We start from the raw sequence: 18,437 nt of genomic DNA, 5'->3' as shown, positions 1-18,437 counted from the left end.
ACTTCTTTGGGTTTTATATTGCAGGCCTCAGCAAACTTAAAAGGTCAGAAAGTCAAGGTTTTAGGCTTTGTAGGCCATAAAGCCTGTGCTGCAACTCTTTAGCTCTGCTTTTGTAGTACGGAAGCAGACCCGGACGATGCAGAAAATAAGGGGTGTGGATGTATTGCAATAAAACTTTATTTAGAAAAGCAGGCAGCCAGCTTGGGCCATGGTTTGTCAACACCTAATCTGGAGCAGCTGGCATCTTGAAGTTTACATAGCTCGCAGTTTTCTTCAGAAAAATCCCCCGGGCTTTTGTTAGGCAGTTATCTGGTGAGCTGTTTGAAGGGTTTTCACTGATTTTTGAGCCACCATGGATAGGCCTTGCTGTCAATTGGATATCATGGTCATGCTTTGGAGTACTGCAAGGTAATCTTTTTTTTTTTTTTTTTTAACTTTTTACTTTGTATTGGGGTATAACTGATTAACAGCTGTGATAGTTTCAGGTGACAGCAGAGGGACTCAGCCTTACATGTATGTGTATCCATTCTCCCCCAAACCCTGCTCCCATCCAGGCCGCCACATAACATTGAGCAGATTTCCATGTGCTACACAGTAGGTCTTTGTTGGTTACCCCCACTTTCTTTTTTAGATAGAGCATTAGTTTTTGTTAAGCCTTCCCTGATAGCTCGCTCTCGGTCGGGAAGATCCTCTGGAGAAGGGATAGGCTATCCACTCCAGTAATCTTGGGCTTCCCTTGTAGCTCCGCTGGTAAAGAATACGCCTGCAATGCAGGAGACCTGGGTTTGATCCCTGGATTGGAAAGATCCCCTGGAGGAGGGAAAGGCTACCCACTCCAGTATTCTGGCCTGGAGAATTCCGTGGACTGTATAGTCCATGGGGTCATAACGAGTCGGACACGACTGAGCGACTCACTTAGTTTTTATTATGTTGGTTGTTTTTTTTTAGCTTTTAAAAAATTTAAAAAACTTTTTATGTCGTATTGGGATATAGCCAATAACTTGTGACAGTTTTAGGTGGAAGGCACAGGGACCCAGGCCTACATACACCTGTATCCATTCTCTCCCAGCCTCCTCCGCCATCCAGGCTGCCTCATGACATTGAGCATTGTTCCCTGCGCTACACGGGAGGAGGACCTGCAGGGTTCTCTTGTTCTTTCGAGTAGCAGAGTAGCAGAAGAGCGGGCAAAGAGCGGAGTGAGTAAAGAGGGAAGGAATCTGCCTCGCCTGGGTTTCTGATTGCCTCTGTCGCTTCCCCGCAGCGCTCCGCCGTCGCTGCCAGCAGCCGCGGCCTCAGCACATTCCAGCAGCGCCGAGTCGGAGAGCACCAGCGACTCCGACAGCTCCTCGGACTCGGAGAGCGAGAGCAGCTCCAGTGACAGCGAGGAGAACGAGCCCCGAGAAGCCCCGGCTCCCGAGGTACCGGGGGCGCCGTCGACCTCGGGGCTGGAAGCCCGGTGCCGCCCCGTCCCATCCCCCGGGGCGGCGCCTTCCTGCTTCGCGCAGTCGGCTGTTTGTGTTTACTTGCTCACCAGGCATCTGATGGTGGAGTTTGGGGGGCGAGGTCTTCTCCCTCCTGTTGAAAAGGATGGGTCCTTCCGTGTGGCTGCCAGAGCCGTTCTGAAAAGAAACTCACTGAGAACATGTACACCCCCTTTTCTTTTCTCTTCTTTTGAGAACCGAAGACTCTGTTTTCAGTAGGCAGCTATTTTCATATTAATGAGAAAGCGTTTTGAAATTTCAGGAATGCATGAATTCAATCAAAAGGAGACAGCCTGTTTTAGCAAAGGGCAGGAACAGTGAACTAGAAAGAAGCCATCAGAGGTTCTATTTTTGAATCACTAAAAGCCTGTGCATTAAATGGATGGCAAAGTAGTTTTACCAGAGCCGTCTTTCTTGGTCCCTCTGCCCCAAGTTGCCTATCCGCCACCCTCCGGAGGTATTGTAAAGATAAACAGAGGAGACTGAAAATCTCAGGCACTAAATTTATCTGGAGGATATATGCTATTTACTGGATTGCTGAGTACAAGAAATGTAGTAACAGCAAGAGTTGACCAGTCTTCTAAACTTAGTGGAGCAGTGAAAAATGTTTGCAGGGGAAGGCATTGTTAGTGACCCAGACCCACTTGTATAGAGAAAAGTGTTCTGTGTATTTCAGGTAGGAATCCCAGGAAATGAGACTTCCTGATTAAACAAGTGTTGAAGTTTTCAGTATTTGTCTCTGCTGTTAAGAAAACAAGGCCACTGCATTAGTGCATTAACTAAATACATCTGGAGATGGTGTCCTGGCTGAAGAGCTCTGTCTGAGGGCAAGGGAGGATGAGGAAGTAACCGGGTATCATTTTGTTGTTGTTGTTAGATACCAGTTTATGTCTGGCAGAGCCTTACCGTGCTCAGTAAATATTTTTGGAGTGAATAAACATAGATCAGCATTAGTTGCACTTGAAGTGCCTTTCAGATTTTAGAAGCTACTCTGTATTTCTGGGAGCTGGTCTCTCCTGAGACACTAGTTGCTGTTGAAGTAATTTTCCTATGCCCCAGGGGGAAAATTACTGAATATTATCTACAAAGAAAGTATGTGCTTGTTCACAAGGTCTTTGCTTTAGATCTCACCTTATTCACAAAGGAAAACCTACATGCTTGTTTGGTTACTATGATAAGTGAGAGAATCCAATTAAATCATAAAATTCGATCAAAATAAAATGGAAATGGCACAGATTTGACTGAATAATTGAAACTCGTAAGAAAAATTTAATCAGGCATTTGTATTAATGAAACATTGGGTTGGCCTAAAAGTTTGGTTGGGTTTTTCTGTACCACCTGATGGAAAAATCTGAACAAACTTTCCGGCCAACTCAATGGTTGTATCTTACTGCTCAAGAGGTTATTGAATAGAATAGATTTAGAGACTCTTCAATGGAAAATGATGTTCCCATTCTACTTTACTTTTTTAAAAATCACTTTTCTAAATAGGCTCATATTTTACATTTCTGTTACTGTGCAAACTTAGACTTCAGTATGGTTTTGTTGGTTACATACCAAGGCTTGGCCTCCTCAGACCTGTTTTTGTCTTTGTCTAGGTTTTAAACCTTTAATTTTCCCCAAAGTTATTTAACAACCTTTCTTTCCTTTTAAAATAAATACCTGCATTATTGTAAAACTGAATTAGTCGAGCACTACATGAATTCCATAATAGCCTGTAGTTACTAGTTTTAACTTTCTCACTCTATGTTTTATTTTTAATGCTGAGAAGTTCACTTCTTAAAAGTCTCTATTTAAAATTCATTTGACGAAGTCATCCAGCGATCTTATGAGATAGGAAATGTTATATGTGTGCCAACAGGCTGCTGGTGAACTTGGGGGAAAGCCACTTGGAGTCTCAGCTTTATAGTGAGTCAGCCTGTAAACCTCAGCTTTTCAGAATATATGGGACGCATCAACCTTTCACAGCTTAAGTACAGTTCAGGGAAAAATGACTCCTATTCTCAGTTATTCAAGCATCTGCTTAGTTTTCTAATCTAATTCTTTCTAATCCAGTGCTTTGGTAGTAAACTACCACGGTTGATTATCTGCTAAGCTCTTGATACTTTCTTCATAAATTATGTGATATAACCATGAATCCTAGAAGGTTGGGAGTTTTCTTTTCACCTATAAGGAAGTATTAGCACTAAGATTGAAACCCATAGCCATTTAACTAGGAAGCCTTTTATTTTTACAACACCATGCCTCTTCTCTCTGTTGTGTTTTTTTTTTTTCCTTCTAAGTCTTGGAGTTGTACTCCCTCCAACAACTATGTTGTTTTACAAAAACAGTGGATGTATGTTGTGCATAGCTCAGAGCTTTTCTTTCAGAATAATTCATCCTAAAATAAATGAAATTTGCATCTTGAGAAGTGAGAAGTAAAGAGACATACAGCCAGACGTTTATTAAAAGGCTCATATGTTTTTGCACCTCCTCTGTGCAGTGTTTGGGTTGATCCCGCCTTAGGAGATTGGGGGTGGGGCATGAAGAAAGGCTGAGAAAAATCAAAAGTCCAAACCTTGATCATGTCTAATTTCCATCAGTCCCTTATGTAAAACTTTCCCCCATCTCAGTACTCAAATAATACCTAGCCTTAAAGGAATTCTGTCCATTTTACGTGGTCATAGTAAGTATACAAAAAGGATCACCCCACCCCTACCCCTTGTCTGGACATACTCAGTTCTGCCCTGCAATTGGGCCATAGGCCTCCCTTCTGGCCATTTTTAGGACCACAGTGGAAGAAAATGTGTTTTATTTCTGTATCCAGGACATTCCTTTAGGGACTACTAAATGTATCTTAAACTGCCCTGTTTGGGGTTGGGGGAGGGGAGCAGATGTTATTTATACCAGGAATGACCTTCCCTTTTGGTTCATGTATAAACACTCCTCCAGAGAGCAAGAGGGTCCCTTGCTGTGGTGGGCTTGTCAGCATAGCCCTGATGAGGGTTCCCTGTACCTTTCCTGAGAGACAGCTTGAAGGATTTGGCTCCTTCCCAGTGGATTAGAATTACCACCCCCTCAAGTCTTTGCAAGAAAGTGTCTGACAAGTAGACGCTGGGTGTGAATCTTTTCTCTACCCTAAACAACCATCCTGTCTTGTTAGAATATTGAGTGCAGTTTTAAATCATGTGGGACTTTGTTAGGGTAGCTTTTCCTTCTTCCCTCCCTCCTTGCTCTGAAATTCAAATGAGAGCATGGGGGATAGAGTTGGTATAAGTGGAGGGAGATACAGAGAAGATACATTGTCTTAAGCAGGAAAACAACAACAAAATTCTGTAGCCCTCTTTCCTTAGAGTTCCTCTAAGTTCTCTTTACTACCATCATACTAAGCCCAAACTAGCTACTGGACCAGTTTATTACCTAAAATTTTTTCCTGGCCCCAAAGCCTTTACATTATATCTATTGTATCTACATTTCTTAGACATGTTGTGTGTGTGTGTGTGTGTTTTGAGTTGAATCGTTTGGGATATCCCACTTGGAAAAATTGTTAGCAGCAGTCTTCCCTGTAAAATATCATCCACTTACTGGAGTGATCACCTTATCCATAATCTAATCAGTTAAATCCCACGTGAGATATCTTTCAGTTAACTTCCCGGAGTATTGTGGAAATAATTTAGTCATTCATACAAACCACCTGTCAGAATGGATCTTAAGAAAAACATGCAGCATGCCAGTGATACACTGCCCTTTAAAAAGAAAGTAATCGTTACTCTGTTAATACATGAATATTTTCCCAAAGAACATAAAATTTACAGGTACAGCAATATACCATTGTCCATGGAATTCTCCAGGCAAGAATACTGGAGTGGGTTGCCATTCCCTTCTCCAGGGGATCTCCCCAACCTAGGGATCGAACCCAGGTCTCCCGCATTGCAGGCAGATTCTTTACCACTCAAGCTACCCAGGAAGCCCCAAGATACCAGTAGAAGTGCCGAAAGAAATATCTCACGTACACCACTGTGTGCAAGACGTAAAAGTAGAATTTGGAAATAAAGTCGTCCTTATCATTCCTTTAATGAGATCTAATAGCCCAGTCGGGGAGAGAGAGAATGTGATGCACCAATAGTCAGCAGCAAAGATTTCAACACTATATCTGCTGTTAGGATAACAGGAGAAGCCCGGGACTTTTGTTTATTCTCCTAGTGAGCTGCACAGATAATCAGTATAATCTCACTCTCTCAGTTGTGTGCTCTGGGGCCTCCCTGTGTTTCTTAGAAAAACAGGTGCTCGTTCAGACCAGGCTACCTGTAACAAGAGGCTTCCTGTTTGATTTTTAAAGAATTCAAGGAGGGGGGGGGCGCTCATGGTTGACTAATGTGACCTCACTTAGTTGTTTTTACCCAGAAGTAAAATTTGAAATTCAGAAGACAGTATATCTGTGATAAACTATCATGTTTTAGTGTTTTTAAGTACATTGAGAAATCAAGTCTTGAAGAAAGTCATTTTCGATTGATGAGTATGTCCAAAAAAAAAAAGGGATAAACCACGAAACCCATCCATAACCACTAACACTTAGTTTATTCATTGACCTTCTTCTGAAAACCTTTGATGAAAGGGTTCTTTTTACTCTTCATTCTTTCCTATCATTTCCTGATAGGATACTTCACAAGTCAAAATGAAAATTCTGTTTAAATTATACTGTAATTATCAGTGAAACAAAATCTTTATTACGCAGATTTCTCAGCAGTTGACAGTGGTCAGCACTGGTCAGTATCTAATGGTCTATTATTAGTCAGTGTCTGCTACAGCTGGAATTCCTGCAGCATGAACAATGGGAAGATTGTTTTAAGAGTTAATTGTTATAGGATTTAATCTGTAATTAGAGGGGGGATCAAAAGGGCCTGAATTCTTAGGTTTGGAATGGCTGCATCTCCCCGGGACAGTCCTGTAGCACTGGGTGACTAACCCAGGGGAGCAGTATGTTACTGTTCAGCTAACCCTGTCGTCTTTTTCCTTGTTTGTAGCCCGAGCCTCCGACAACCAACAAATGGCAGCTGGACAACTGGCTGACCAAAGTCAGCCAGCCCGCGGTGCCGACCGAGGCCCCGGGTAGCACGGAGCCCCCGGCCCGACACCCGGACACTAAGGGCAAGGGCGGCGACAGCGCCACCACGGGCCACGAGCGCCCAGAGTCCAAAGAGCCTCCCCCAAAAGGCTCCAGCAAAGCCCCCCGGGTCCCTTCCGAAGGCCCCCACGCGGGCAAGAGGAGCTGTCAGAAGTCCCCTGCCCAGCAGGAGCCCCCCCAGAGGCAAACCGTGGGAAGTAAACAGCCCAAAAAACCCATCAAGGCTTCCGCCCCCGACCACGCGGATGCGCCTGCGGAAGTGCGCGTCTGCCTGCAGGTGGAGAGCGAGCCCGGACTTCCTCCCCCGGCCTCCAAGGCCCAGCCCTCCAAAGACAAGCCCAAGGTGAAGACGAAAGGGCGGCCCCGCGCCGCAGACAGCCGGGAGCCCAAGCCGGCGGTGCCCGCCCCCAGCGACCGGAAGAAGCACCGCAGCGGCCCCCCGAAGGCGCCCCCGAAAGACGCGGCGCCAGAGGACCCGAGTCCCGAGCACTTTGCGCTCGTTCCCTTGACCCAGAGCCAGGGCCCTGGCCGCGGTGGCGGCGGTGGCGCTGGCGTCAGGACTAGTGGCTGCAGGCTGGCCGTGGTGGTCCAGGAGGACCGCCGCAAGGACAAACCCCCGGTGCCTTCGAGAGACACCAAGCTGCTCTCCCCGCTCAGGGACGCTCCGCTGCCCCAAAGCTTGGTGGTGAAGATCACTCTCGACCTCCTGTCTCGGATACCCCAGCCCCCAGGGAAGGGCAGCCGCCCGAAGAAACCGGAAGACAAACAGCCACCAGCAGGGAAGAAGCCAGATCCTGAGAAGAGAAGCTCAGAAAACGCCAGCAAGTTGGCCAAAAAGAGAAAGGTGAGTGTGCGAGACTAACCCTCCCCTCCAGCGTGGACCATGCCCGCTGCACGCCAGGGGCAGTGCTTGGCGCTAGATTGTCTTTAGAAGTTTATGTTCACATAACCCAGAACTGTCTTAGAAGAGGCTGGAAATCTCTGGATTCCTTGTTGCTTTTGTGACTAGTACCAGTTAGTGTTTCACTGTAGATGAGTGTTAATAAATGTCAGATTACTTCAACAGGCTTCTAGTTTGAAATAAAGATGAGGCAGTCATTGAGAAGGACATACTGCTTTAGAATAATATAGCGTTAAGGGTATGTGTTTTATCTATTTGGACAACATTGGTATTTACCACCTGACCCACTAGGTTTTATTATTTTTATTTATGTTTTGGGGGCTGTTCTGGGTCTTTGTTGCTGCATGGGCTTTTCTCTAGTTACGAAGAGCAGGGTTCTTCTCTCTAGTTGTGGTGTGGGGGCTTCTCACTGTGGTGGCCTCTCTCAGCGCAGAACATGAGCAGGAGGCGCACTAGCTCAGTAATTGCAGGCCCCAGGCTCTAAAGCACTGGCTCAGTAGCTGTGACGCATGGGCTCAGCTGCTCCGTGACACATGGAATCTTCCCAGAGCAGGGATCAAACCTGTGTTCCTTGGCATTGACAGGCCGCTTCTTAGCCTCTGTACTGCCAGGGAGGTACTGGCCCATTAGGTTTTCCTCTAGAAATTAAAACCTTATATGAAATGAAATGATGTACTGACAGAAGGGATGGACACTAAATTTTACTCCTGTGGTTTGATCTTTTAAATACTGATATTACGTCCATGTTTTAACTCATGGCAACATAATACCTCATTACTTTGAAACCACCATATTTGAGAATTTATGATCTCTGTTAATGACTTTTAATAATAAGCAGGGCATTGTGGAAAAAAGTTTTAGAGCTATTACAGAGATGGTTAGGGCATCTTTTTGAGTAATATAGGCTCTTATGGTGCATTGTGAAGTAGTCTGTCATTTAGCACAGCGTTTGGAAGCTTCACTTAAGGAATAAATGTAATAATAAAAGAAACAGTAACCTCTGCGTTATTTAAGACCCTCTTTACATGGACATACGGTATTTTGAACAGTGTCCTTCAACCTTTATTCTGAATTACTGAGCTCTCGATGTCTTTTTTCACTGCTTCTGGGTGATGAGAGATTAGTGAATTCCCCTCTGCCCCAGTGACATTCCCAAACCAACCTACCCAAGATTCAGAATGAAAGGCACAAGAAGGGCCAACTCTTTCCTTCCGAGAAGGAATAAAAAGTTTAACACTCCTGCAGATACATAAAAAACTTCTCAGTTACGGAAGTTGAACTAAGAATAACAAGGACAGAAAGATCATGAAGCCTGCTGTCATGTCTGATTTGACTGATTACTCCATGAGGTTAAAAATATAACATGACTTTACCAAGTAGTAAAGGGGACAGTTTCTCCAGCACCTTGTCCAAGGAGCCGTGAGGGTGTGTATTACTACCGTAATCGCAGTGGGTGAGCCCAATGGGGATGGGATCAAATGTGCTAACTGGCAGTGCTGTTTCAGCTAGAAGCAGACATTTTCACGTGCCTGGTAGTTTTTTTTTTTTCCCCCTTCTTTTTGGCTGTGCCGGGTCTTTGCTGCGTCGGAGGGGGTTTCTTTATGGTTGTGGCTTAGTTGCACCAAGGCATGTGGAATCTTATCTTGGTTCCTTGACCAGGGATCCAACCCATATCTCCTGCATCAGAAGGCATATTCTTAACCACTGGTCCACCAGGGAAGTCCCCTGATAACTTATAAAACAATGTGTTTATGTAAGAGGTGTGAAACTTTATGGAGAAGATTGTGATAGACCAGGCTAGGGAAATGGTGCCTACATCTAACATGCCCAAGAAAGCCTCAAAAATGCACTCTTTTTACTTCCTCCTGGGAAGTCTTTTATCACCTGTCTCCCAGCTACCATAACCTTGGGTTGGCCAAAGAAGTCATTCAGTTTTTTTCCATTACACCTTATGGAAAAACACAAACGAACTTTTTGGCCAGCCCCAATATTATCTAGGCTCCATGGTTGACCTTCTGCCTCAATTCAAGTGGGGAGAAGTATTAGCTTCTAAAGCGCTTACTAACCAGATGGAAACTGGAGTCTCCCTGGATGGCTGTCAGCTCAGTCCACCCTCCAGCGCAAGTCTAGAAGCTCTGTCTGCAGCTCCTCCAAAGGAAGCCAGCTGTCCCTGTTGAGTCGCTGAACTGTGTCCTCTGAAAGCCATTTGCAGCCCTTGGCTGAGCTCTGCTAGGGCAGCTCATTCATCTTCCTGTTCAAAGGATGGAGAAGTAATGACCCCCTCATCTTAGGCAAGTACATGCTTGTTTTAAAGCTCTGGCAAACAGCTGAGCAGTCTGGCCTTGGGAACGGCCTGCCTGTTTGCTCTGGGAGTGACAGGATCAGGATCTGAACCAGTGAGTCCAAACCCTGACTGCATGTCCTCATCTACTGGGAAGCCCTGAGTCCTGGTGAAGGGATGAGCATCACCCTGCACACTCCCCATTGGTGGTTTTCTTTTTTCCTTTTTGTTTTACTATTCTCTGCGCCCCCCCCCCCCCCCCCCATTTTTTAAAATTTATTTTTAATTAGAGGATAAGCTTTACAATGTTGGGTTGGTTTCAGCCAAAGTATATATATGGCCCCTCCCTCTTAAACTTCCCTCCCACTCCCCTCGTATCTTCTAACTCCTCAGATTGGTGGTGGCAGTTTAATCACCAAGTCGTGTCCAACTCTTGTGACCCCATGGACTGTAGCCTGCCAGACTCCTCCGTCCGTGGGATTCTCCAGGCAACAGTACTGGAGTGAGTTGCCATTTCCTTCTTAGGGCATCTTCCCGACCCGGGAATCAAACCTGGATCGCCTGCACTGTAGGCAGATGACTCCTCAGATTACCTAATGCCTAAGGCTCTGGAGCAGAAGCTTGTTACCAGGGCAGGATTGTACAAAGCTAGTGGTTGTGACCTGAGAAATCTCTCCAGTGTCGTGCATTTAGACATCATGGATCTAGGAATTCCTGGTCTGAAGTACGTCACTAGTTAGAAACATTCCTTAGGAGCCTTTAGACAAATATAAACAGCCGCCGACTGTGTAGTTACTTCGTGATCAGAGAACCATGTGTCATTGGTTTTACTTCCTGCTGGATTCCAGCTGGTGTTAAGACTGAACGTCATACCCTCAGGTTCTCTCTGTGAGGGTCAGGCTCCCCCTTTCTTGTCAAGACCCTGACTCTGCTTGCTCAGGGCACCATGGCTGCCACCCTTTGAGTGGGGCTGCTCCATGGGCAGCCCAGGTCTCTATCTTTTAATTTTAATTTATTTGGCTGCGCTAGGTCTTAAGTTTCAGTGTGTGGAATCTTTAGTTTCAGCACGTGGGGTCTAGTTTCCCAACCAGGAATTGAACCCCCGGCCCTTTGCATTGAAAGTACAGACCACTAGACCATCAGGAAAGTCCCACCCAGATCTCTTTTTAAGCTTGGGTGCTTTCTTCCATGTTTGGATAGTGTTCATGTTCTTCATATCGAGCGTGAACACTAGAAAAAGCTCCATGAAGAAGTAGTGAGAGCAATTGAATAATGTACCTGCTACTTCCCATCCCTTTCTTGCCGTGAAATTTAATAAGTATTTTCAGATTGTTAACAGATTCTTGAGGGGGCTTTCCCAGTGGCTCAGCAGTAGAGAATCTGCTGCCTGCAATGCAAGAGATGTGTGCAGGAGATGCGGGTTTGATCCCTGGTTTGGGGAGATCCCCTGGAGAAGGAAATGGCAGCCCTCCAGTGTTCTTGCCTGGAGAATCTCATGGACAGAGGAACCTGGCAGGCTACAGTCCACAGGGTCACAGAGTTGGACACACACACACACACACACGCACAACAGATCCTTGAAGCCATTTTAGACTCAAAAGTATTAGAAGATGATTGTAAGGAGTTAATGGTGGTTAACAGCTGTGATGAACCCATCGAATGTGGTACCTGTAGAAGTGTACCTGCATTCTTTTCTTCTTCTACTTTAAAGGAGTGGTTCGGGGACAATTCATGAGAAAAAGTAGAGAAAATCATGAGGGTAAATGGGCATGAACTTACATGGTCCTTACATAAACTACAGAATTTCTTCTACCTGATTACAGTTTAGAGTTTAAACTAGAACTTATATTTTCTTTTATGTAATTTTTAAGCTTCCTGTTTTCCAGACTTGGAAGAGAAGTTGAAGTTTAGAGGCACAACACAGTATATAATCAAGGCGGTACAAAGGAAAGGATTCTAAAAGCACTCCAAACATTCAGAGAGCTAAGCCTTGCTCTAGGCACTTTTTTTTTTTTTTTTTTTCTCTAAGCACTTTTTGTAGATGTTGTTGTTCAGTTACAAGTGTGACTCTGTCCTTCATTACCTCTCATAGATAATCTCATTTAATTCAGTCACCTTACGGAAGTCTTTCAAATAAAACTCTAGACTGTCTCAGCAGTCTCGTTTAGACAAATACTAGAACAGGGAGGTTACATTCGTTCAGGTCTTTCCCTTTTTCTAAATAATTGCTTTACTGACCAAGAAGGTTGGATGCTTTTAGAAGCACATTGGAAGCAGTGCATGGTTTATATGTGTTTTGAGGAAGGGGGAGGGAAATTATGGGATCTGGTGGGAAAATGTGCATTTTTATTGCTTGATGGTTGGTTCAGACCTTCCCTTCTATCCAAGATCTGCCTGTTTTCTCTTGGGTTGTTTCTCCAGATAGACATTCCCGGTTATTATCCTTCAAAATCAAGGGTTTGAAGTCATCCCTATAATTTCCTAAAACCACTTACATCTAATTTCTTCATGCCTGTTAGTTACCCTAAAAACATCACATAGAGAGCTGTATTAGGACCAGTCTAATGCCTGTGTTTCCCTGATGAGAAAGAAGGGGAAAAGTGGGTACATTTTGCTCTTCTGTGGTACTTAGCCCAGTGAATATAACCCGCCTTCTCAGTCAGTCTCCACCCTCATTCTTGGGGTCAGCTTGGACTTGTCTGCCTTTCGTCTCACAGAGTCTCCCGCAGAGGCAGATCACCTGAACTTCCCCAAAGGCTGCTTCTCCACTTTTGCTCTGCTCCATGTGCTACCAAGTCGATTTGCTTCCCCGTGGGAGAGGGTGATAGAGTTTAGGATTGGAGCACAGAGACCTCATGCGTCTCTTATTCAGCCATCCCATTTGTTCACAGATGGGATCCAGAAAGGCTTGAGGGCTTTCCCCTGATGGCTTGGCGGTAAAGAATCCACCTGCAAAGTAGGAGATGCGAGTTCCATTCCTGGGTTGGGAAGATCCCCTGGAGGAGGAAATGGCAACCCACTCTAGTATTCTTGCCTGGGAGATCCCATGGACAGAGGAGCCTTAACAGTCGGACACAACTTAGCGACAACAGACTCCCCTTTTACTTGCAATACCTGGCTGGTGAGTTGAGTGCCCTGGAGGCCTCCTCTCCAGAAACCGGCTCAGCGGAGCACAGCCCCAGCGCTTCCTTTTATGGTCATCATTCTTGCCCTTTGGATCCACTCCGCAGGTAGAGCAGCCTTGGGCAGGTAATCTGAGGCTTCCTGACCCACCAGGTTAGGAAAAGTCAACAAGTCAATCACGAGGAGCTTCGTCATAGTGGAGATGTGGGCACCGTGGAGACATTGTTTTTCTGGAAAAAGGGAACTTCCAAGACCCAGACCTGAGACTTGATCTGTGGATAAGCCCCTGGGCAGAGGAGACTCTTTTTTACCTCCTGAAAAAAGCATTATCTTTACCTCTGTTTCAAATGGTCTCTTGACCCAGAAACATCTCAGGAACTCCTCACCTTCTGTTTTCCAGTCTTGGATCAAGTCTGCATTCCCTTACCCCCCTGGATGGGACAACTCCCTCTCCAATGGCCCTTTGCCTAATCGTAGATCCACTTCTAGAGGTAGTGCAGGCTGGCTTCCGTGCCAGCAGAGAAAGTTCACAGAGTGCCTGCTCCAGGGACGCCTCCAGGACTGTTTCTGCAGAGGACGCGAGGGTTCCAAGTGTGAAAATACCAACCCAGGCTCATGGGAGTGTACTCTGTCAAAGCAGACACAATCAGCAGAAGGGAATTTTGCTTAATTGGTGTAATGGCTTACTGGCTTCCCTGGTGGCTTGGATGGTAAAGAATCTGCCTGCAATGCAGCAGACCCAGGTTCAATCCCTGAGTCGGAACGATCCCCTGGAGGAGGGAATGGCCACCCACTGCAGTATTCTTGCCTGGAGAACCCCATGGATGGAGGAACCTGGCAGGCTACAGTCCATGGGGTCACCAAGAGTTGGACACGACTGAGCATCTAATACTTTCTATCAGCCGACAGAATATTACCGGTTTCTAAATTGTTGCATGTCAGTATAAAGCATATTATTCCAGTAAGTGCCAGCACAGTTGTTAAAGCTAACGTCAAAGTTGATCCTTGGTTCTGGGCTGTTCTCTTGAGTCACCAGTTGGCACAAGCCGGAGTTAAACCAGTTTGTGAGGACTGACTCACCAGGAATCATGTTTTCATGTGTGGTTTGTAAGGCCTGCCACTTTGGTTTCTAGTCGTAACTAGCACGTCCTAAGCAGCATGAAGGTATACAAACAAAAATTAACTCTTCTGCCTCTGGAGTTTGCTGTTTCCTTTAGAAAGTAACCTTGTGGACCATTTATACTTAACTTTATCTTCAGGACTTATCCCTTGTGTTGTTAACTGCCTGGAGATGCCTTCTATTTAAAACAGTGTGAGGACTTCCCTTGTAGTGCAGTGGGCTGAGAACCCACCAGCCATTGCGGGGGACATGGGTTTAATCGCTGGTCCAGGAAAATCCCGTATTCCTGCCGGGCAAGTAAGCTTGTGCACACAGCTGCTGACCCACGCTGTGGGGCCCATGAGCTGCAACTTCTAAAGCCCAAGTGCCTCGGAGCCTGTGCTCTGCAAGATGAGAAGCCCGCTCCCTGCAATGAAGAGTGGCTCCCCATGTGCCACACTAGAGAAAGCCTGAGTGCAATGAAGTCCTAGCCCAGCTAAAAATATAAATTTTTTAAAAAAAAAGTATGATTGGAACTCTGTTCTTCCACTGTAGGGGATGAGGGTTCAATCCTCGGCCAGGGAACTAAGATGCTACATGCCATGCACTGTGGCTGGGAAAACAACAAAACGACTCCATAAAAAAAAGTGAAGTGAAAGTCGCTCAGTCGTGTCCGACTCTTTGAGACCCCATGGACTATACAATTCACGGAATTCTCCAGGCCAGAATACTGGCATGGGTAGCTGTTCCCTTCTCCAGAGGATCTTCCCAACCCCGGGATTGAACCCAAGTCTCCCGCACTGCAGGCAGATTCTTTACCAGCTGAGACACAATGTATTAGTAATTAACTTCGTGTGCAGGTTCCCTGGTGGCTCAGATGGTAAAGCGTCTGCCTACAATGCGGGAGCCCTGGGTTCAACCCCTGGGTCGGGAAGATCTCCTGGAGAAGGAAATGGCAACCCACTCCAGTATTCTTGCCTGGAAAATCCCGTGGACGGAGGAACGTGGTAGGCTATAGTCCTCGGGGTCGCAAAGAGTCGGACAGGACTGAGTGACTTCACTTTCGTGTGCAAGTTAATCATCTGTCTGGATATGTTAGCACATTCTATGACTTTTCCCAAAGATAAATTTCCCACCTCTTGCAATGTTTGCTGGGCCAGCTGTGTGGCCTTTAATCTAAAACTCAAGAGAAACTCACCGGGGCCGTTGGTAGCAGAGCCTCTTGGGCACACTGGGTGTAGTGATGAGGGTACCCACCAGGAGTAGAGTCCTGTTTTAACCGGTCATTTCCAGCTTATTCTGTGTTTCTCTGCCAACATCGAGTACCTCCAAGTGTTCCCACTGTGAATTGTTGAATGCAGGGTGAGTTACATGCTGAGCCCCAGCAGACCCCCCCGGCCACTGCCAGGGTCCCTCTCTCATCTCTCCTGACCTGTGCCTGGGCTTGTGCTGCCTGCCTGCACTGCCCGCCACACGAGAAGCAAATAGCTGTGGGAAATCACTTGCTGTGATTCAGTTGTGCCCATGGGATGTGCTTATTTGCATTACGTGTTCACTCCTTGTTAGGTCCTTCAAGATCCTTTTGTCCCCCAGTCTTTCATCACGAGCTACTTAACCTGTACATCAAGTAGCTCTTCATTTGCATCAGCTCATAGGAAATTCAAGGTCCATTTTGCACGTCACATCTAGAAAAGTGTAAAAAATAGATCTGTCCAGTAGCAATATATGCGACCTAATTTTACATTTTCATAATTTGACATTCTCTGGTAGCCACGTTAAAAATATTAAAAGGGAAAAAAAAAACCAGTGAAAACAATTTAAATAGTTTAATCCAGTGTATCTAAAATATTGGCACTTCAGCATTTCGTCAGTAGGAAAGTGATTACATTCTCCGTTTTTGCACAAAGTCCTTGACTTCATTTGTCGCTCTAGACTAGCCTGTCTGGCTCTGGGACGGAGTGTGAGACAGTGTGAGATTGTCTCCAGGGGCACAAGCCTTGGTTTGGAGTTTCTTTCCCCACCCATATTTTCCCCTCTAATGTACACACACCACCTTATCTTTTGAAACGAGATAAGTGTTTTCGGCAGAGTTTGCGAAGGGCTGGATTGAGACACACACCCAAGCACCTGTGCTTGGGGAATGCGGGGGTTGCGGGGGGGTAGGGTAGGGTATGTCTCTGCTTTTCCCTTCTTTTTAGCAAGGCCAGGCTGCTTATTAGCAGAGCTTGAGCCCACACATTTTAATTTATTCATTTTTCTTGGAGACATTCAGAGAACAAGGGAGAGACTGTGATGAAAACCAGGGCCTCCCACAATCGGATCACGTGAAAAATGTTTTTCCCGTTAAGGCTTGAAGAGAGGATTTCGATTTTTTAGGGGTTGGCTTAGATTGGTCCCAGATTTCTTTCCTGGTGAGCTGACAGTCGGAGGAGTTTAGGTCTGATGCACCTGAGCTGATTGAAGGACTCCCACTGATCACTTTGTTGTCCTTGTTAGAAGCTACAGGCCGTCATGTGAGCTTAGGCCTGTGGGAGGAGCCCGCATATGGACCCTCTATAAATTGGATGTACATGTTGTCATGGAATAGCACAACTGTTTCGCTTCCTGGGAAGAGAAAAACCTGGTTCTTTCCTTTTTTGGACATCCTTTTCCTGAGTTTGAGGAATAGTCCTTCCTGATGCACAAATCTGTCTCAGTATAAATCACATCCAATCTGTATGGCCTGCCGCCCGCCCTCTCCCAAAACACAGTGTAGATACTTGAAGGTTGCCGCGTGTGTTTAGATGTTCCCACAAGTCTCATTGTTCTCATTGCCTTTGCTGCATATTTTTTTTCTCTATTTTGTCTGCCCAGTTGTGTTCGTAACAGTTTAATGTTATACAATAATAGGGTGAAGCAGAAAAAGACCACGATAGCAAGAAAGTCAGGCTGGAGAAGGAAGCCAAGTCACAGCCGTCATCTTCCTCTTCCCACAAGGAACCTTCCAAATCAAAGTGAGTATAGAGGCTAGGAACAGTCTGCAAAGGCGATCAAAGCTTCCTGGATCACGTGCCCTGACAAACATTTTCCTTCTGCAATAGAATGAGAGAACAGTCAACTCTTTGGAGTTCATTTTGACGATACGCTACATTTGTTTTGCTTTCCTCCACGAGGACCTCAGAGGAGTGAACAGTTGGTTTGGCAGCAAACTTAGATTTATCAGGAGCACAGAAAGCTTTGGCAGAAGTGAGGGAGTCGTGTCACCATGTAAACCACCAGAGATTTGAGAGAGAGAAAGGGGAGGGGGTCGGGGGTGACGGGGGCAGAGAGGAGGTACAGGTTGTGCAGTAACTGCTGCAGACAGAGTTGTTTGGGTAAAAGTTTAAGACCACGGGCAGACTCTGCAAGCTTCATGACAAGTTACGCAACCTCATTTGTCAACCTCATTTATTACTCATAGGTAGGACTCGATTTTTCAAAGGTTTGAAAAAAAAAAAGGCTCTGAAATTTGGCCTTTCCACAAAAATGGATTTCATGCTCTGTGATGTCTTAATCTTTCGTGTCAACAGCTACTTTGTCCTTTTAAGCCAAACAACGAAGCTGCGTGGTTCGTGTTCTGCCTTAACTTCGTTTGCATCGGGTTTCATTCCAGAATGTCCAGGCCCTCCTCTGAGCCCTCAAAGAAGGAAATGCTTCCCCCTTCACTTGTGTCGTCCTCGTCCTCGTCCTCCCAGAAGCCAGCCAAACCTGCACAGAAGAGGCCGAGGCAGGAAGACCCCGGCGGCCAGGACCCCCCCAAAAGTGCCAGTAGCACCAAGGGCAGCCACAGAGACCCTTCCGCCTCCAAACACAGAAAAGCAGAGGGGAAGGTCTCGGGAAGCTCCACAGAACACAAAGTAAGGGGGGACACAGTCACGTCGGAAAGGGGACATGTTGGTAGATCTTTAAATGCTCCAATAAGTCTTGACTGATGGTATTTCAGAGCTATTTCATCACTTTTATTTTATTTTATTCTTATTTCATCACTTTTAATAAAGCCAGAATGAGTAATTTGTGCTTAAGTCTTCACTTTGCAGAGGGAGAATAAGAAGCAGTTCCTATTACATGAACATTTAGGTGGCAGTTTATTGTTAATGGTTCAGACGTGAAAATACAGAATAGATGCTTGGGTTAATTTTCTGTCAGAGTTTTGCCGTAAAACATGGTTAGTTCTTGGCTTGGATGTTTGATCTCAAATACTTCCATTATTAGTGATAATGGGGGGAATAATTTGCTTTCTCAAATACAAATTTCTTTCTTCCTGTTAACCTGGAATGGGTAAGAGTATGTGTGTGTGTTGCCTGAGAGTAAGTGTTAAATTTGGTTTGTTGATAATCTGTTCTCTTGAATATTCTTGTCTTGTGGCTTTTCTGTGTCCCCGATACAATCAAAATCTACAGTTTCAGTTGAATCTAGCTGAGAAAATGCTT

General features: G+C 45.6%; 1 protein-coding gene across 5 annotated transcripts in view; it reads left to right on the top strand.

Moving 5' to 3' along the window:
- Positions 1–18,437, top strand: part of AFF1 (AF4/FMR2 family member 1) — a 197,521-nt gene that overhangs the window by 162,392 nt on the left and 16,692 nt on the right. For all 5 annotated transcript variants that reach the window (XM_043906243.1, XM_043906240.1, XM_043906239.1 and 2 more), the window contains 4 exons: positions 1,262–1,418; positions 6,485–7,429; positions 16,879–16,982; positions 17,621–17,864. In XM_043906243.1, the coding sequence (XP_043762178.1) occupies positions 1,262–1,418; positions 6,485–7,429; positions 16,879–16,982; positions 17,621–17,864 (1,450 nt within the window). The remainder of the gene's footprint in view (positions 1–1,261; positions 1,419–6,484; positions 7,430–16,878; positions 16,983–17,620; positions 17,865–18,437) is intronic.

This window comes from Cervus elaphus, chromosome 6 (genome assembly GCF_910594005.1).
Source record: "Cervus elaphus chromosome 6, mCerEla1.1, whole genome shotgun sequence".
NCBI classification, from domain to species: domain Eukaryota; kingdom Metazoa; phylum Chordata; class Mammalia; order Artiodactyla; family Cervidae; genus Cervus; species Cervus elaphus.
Note: the sequence above shows the minus strand (reverse complement) of the source record. Positions and strands in the feature narration are given on the sequence as shown.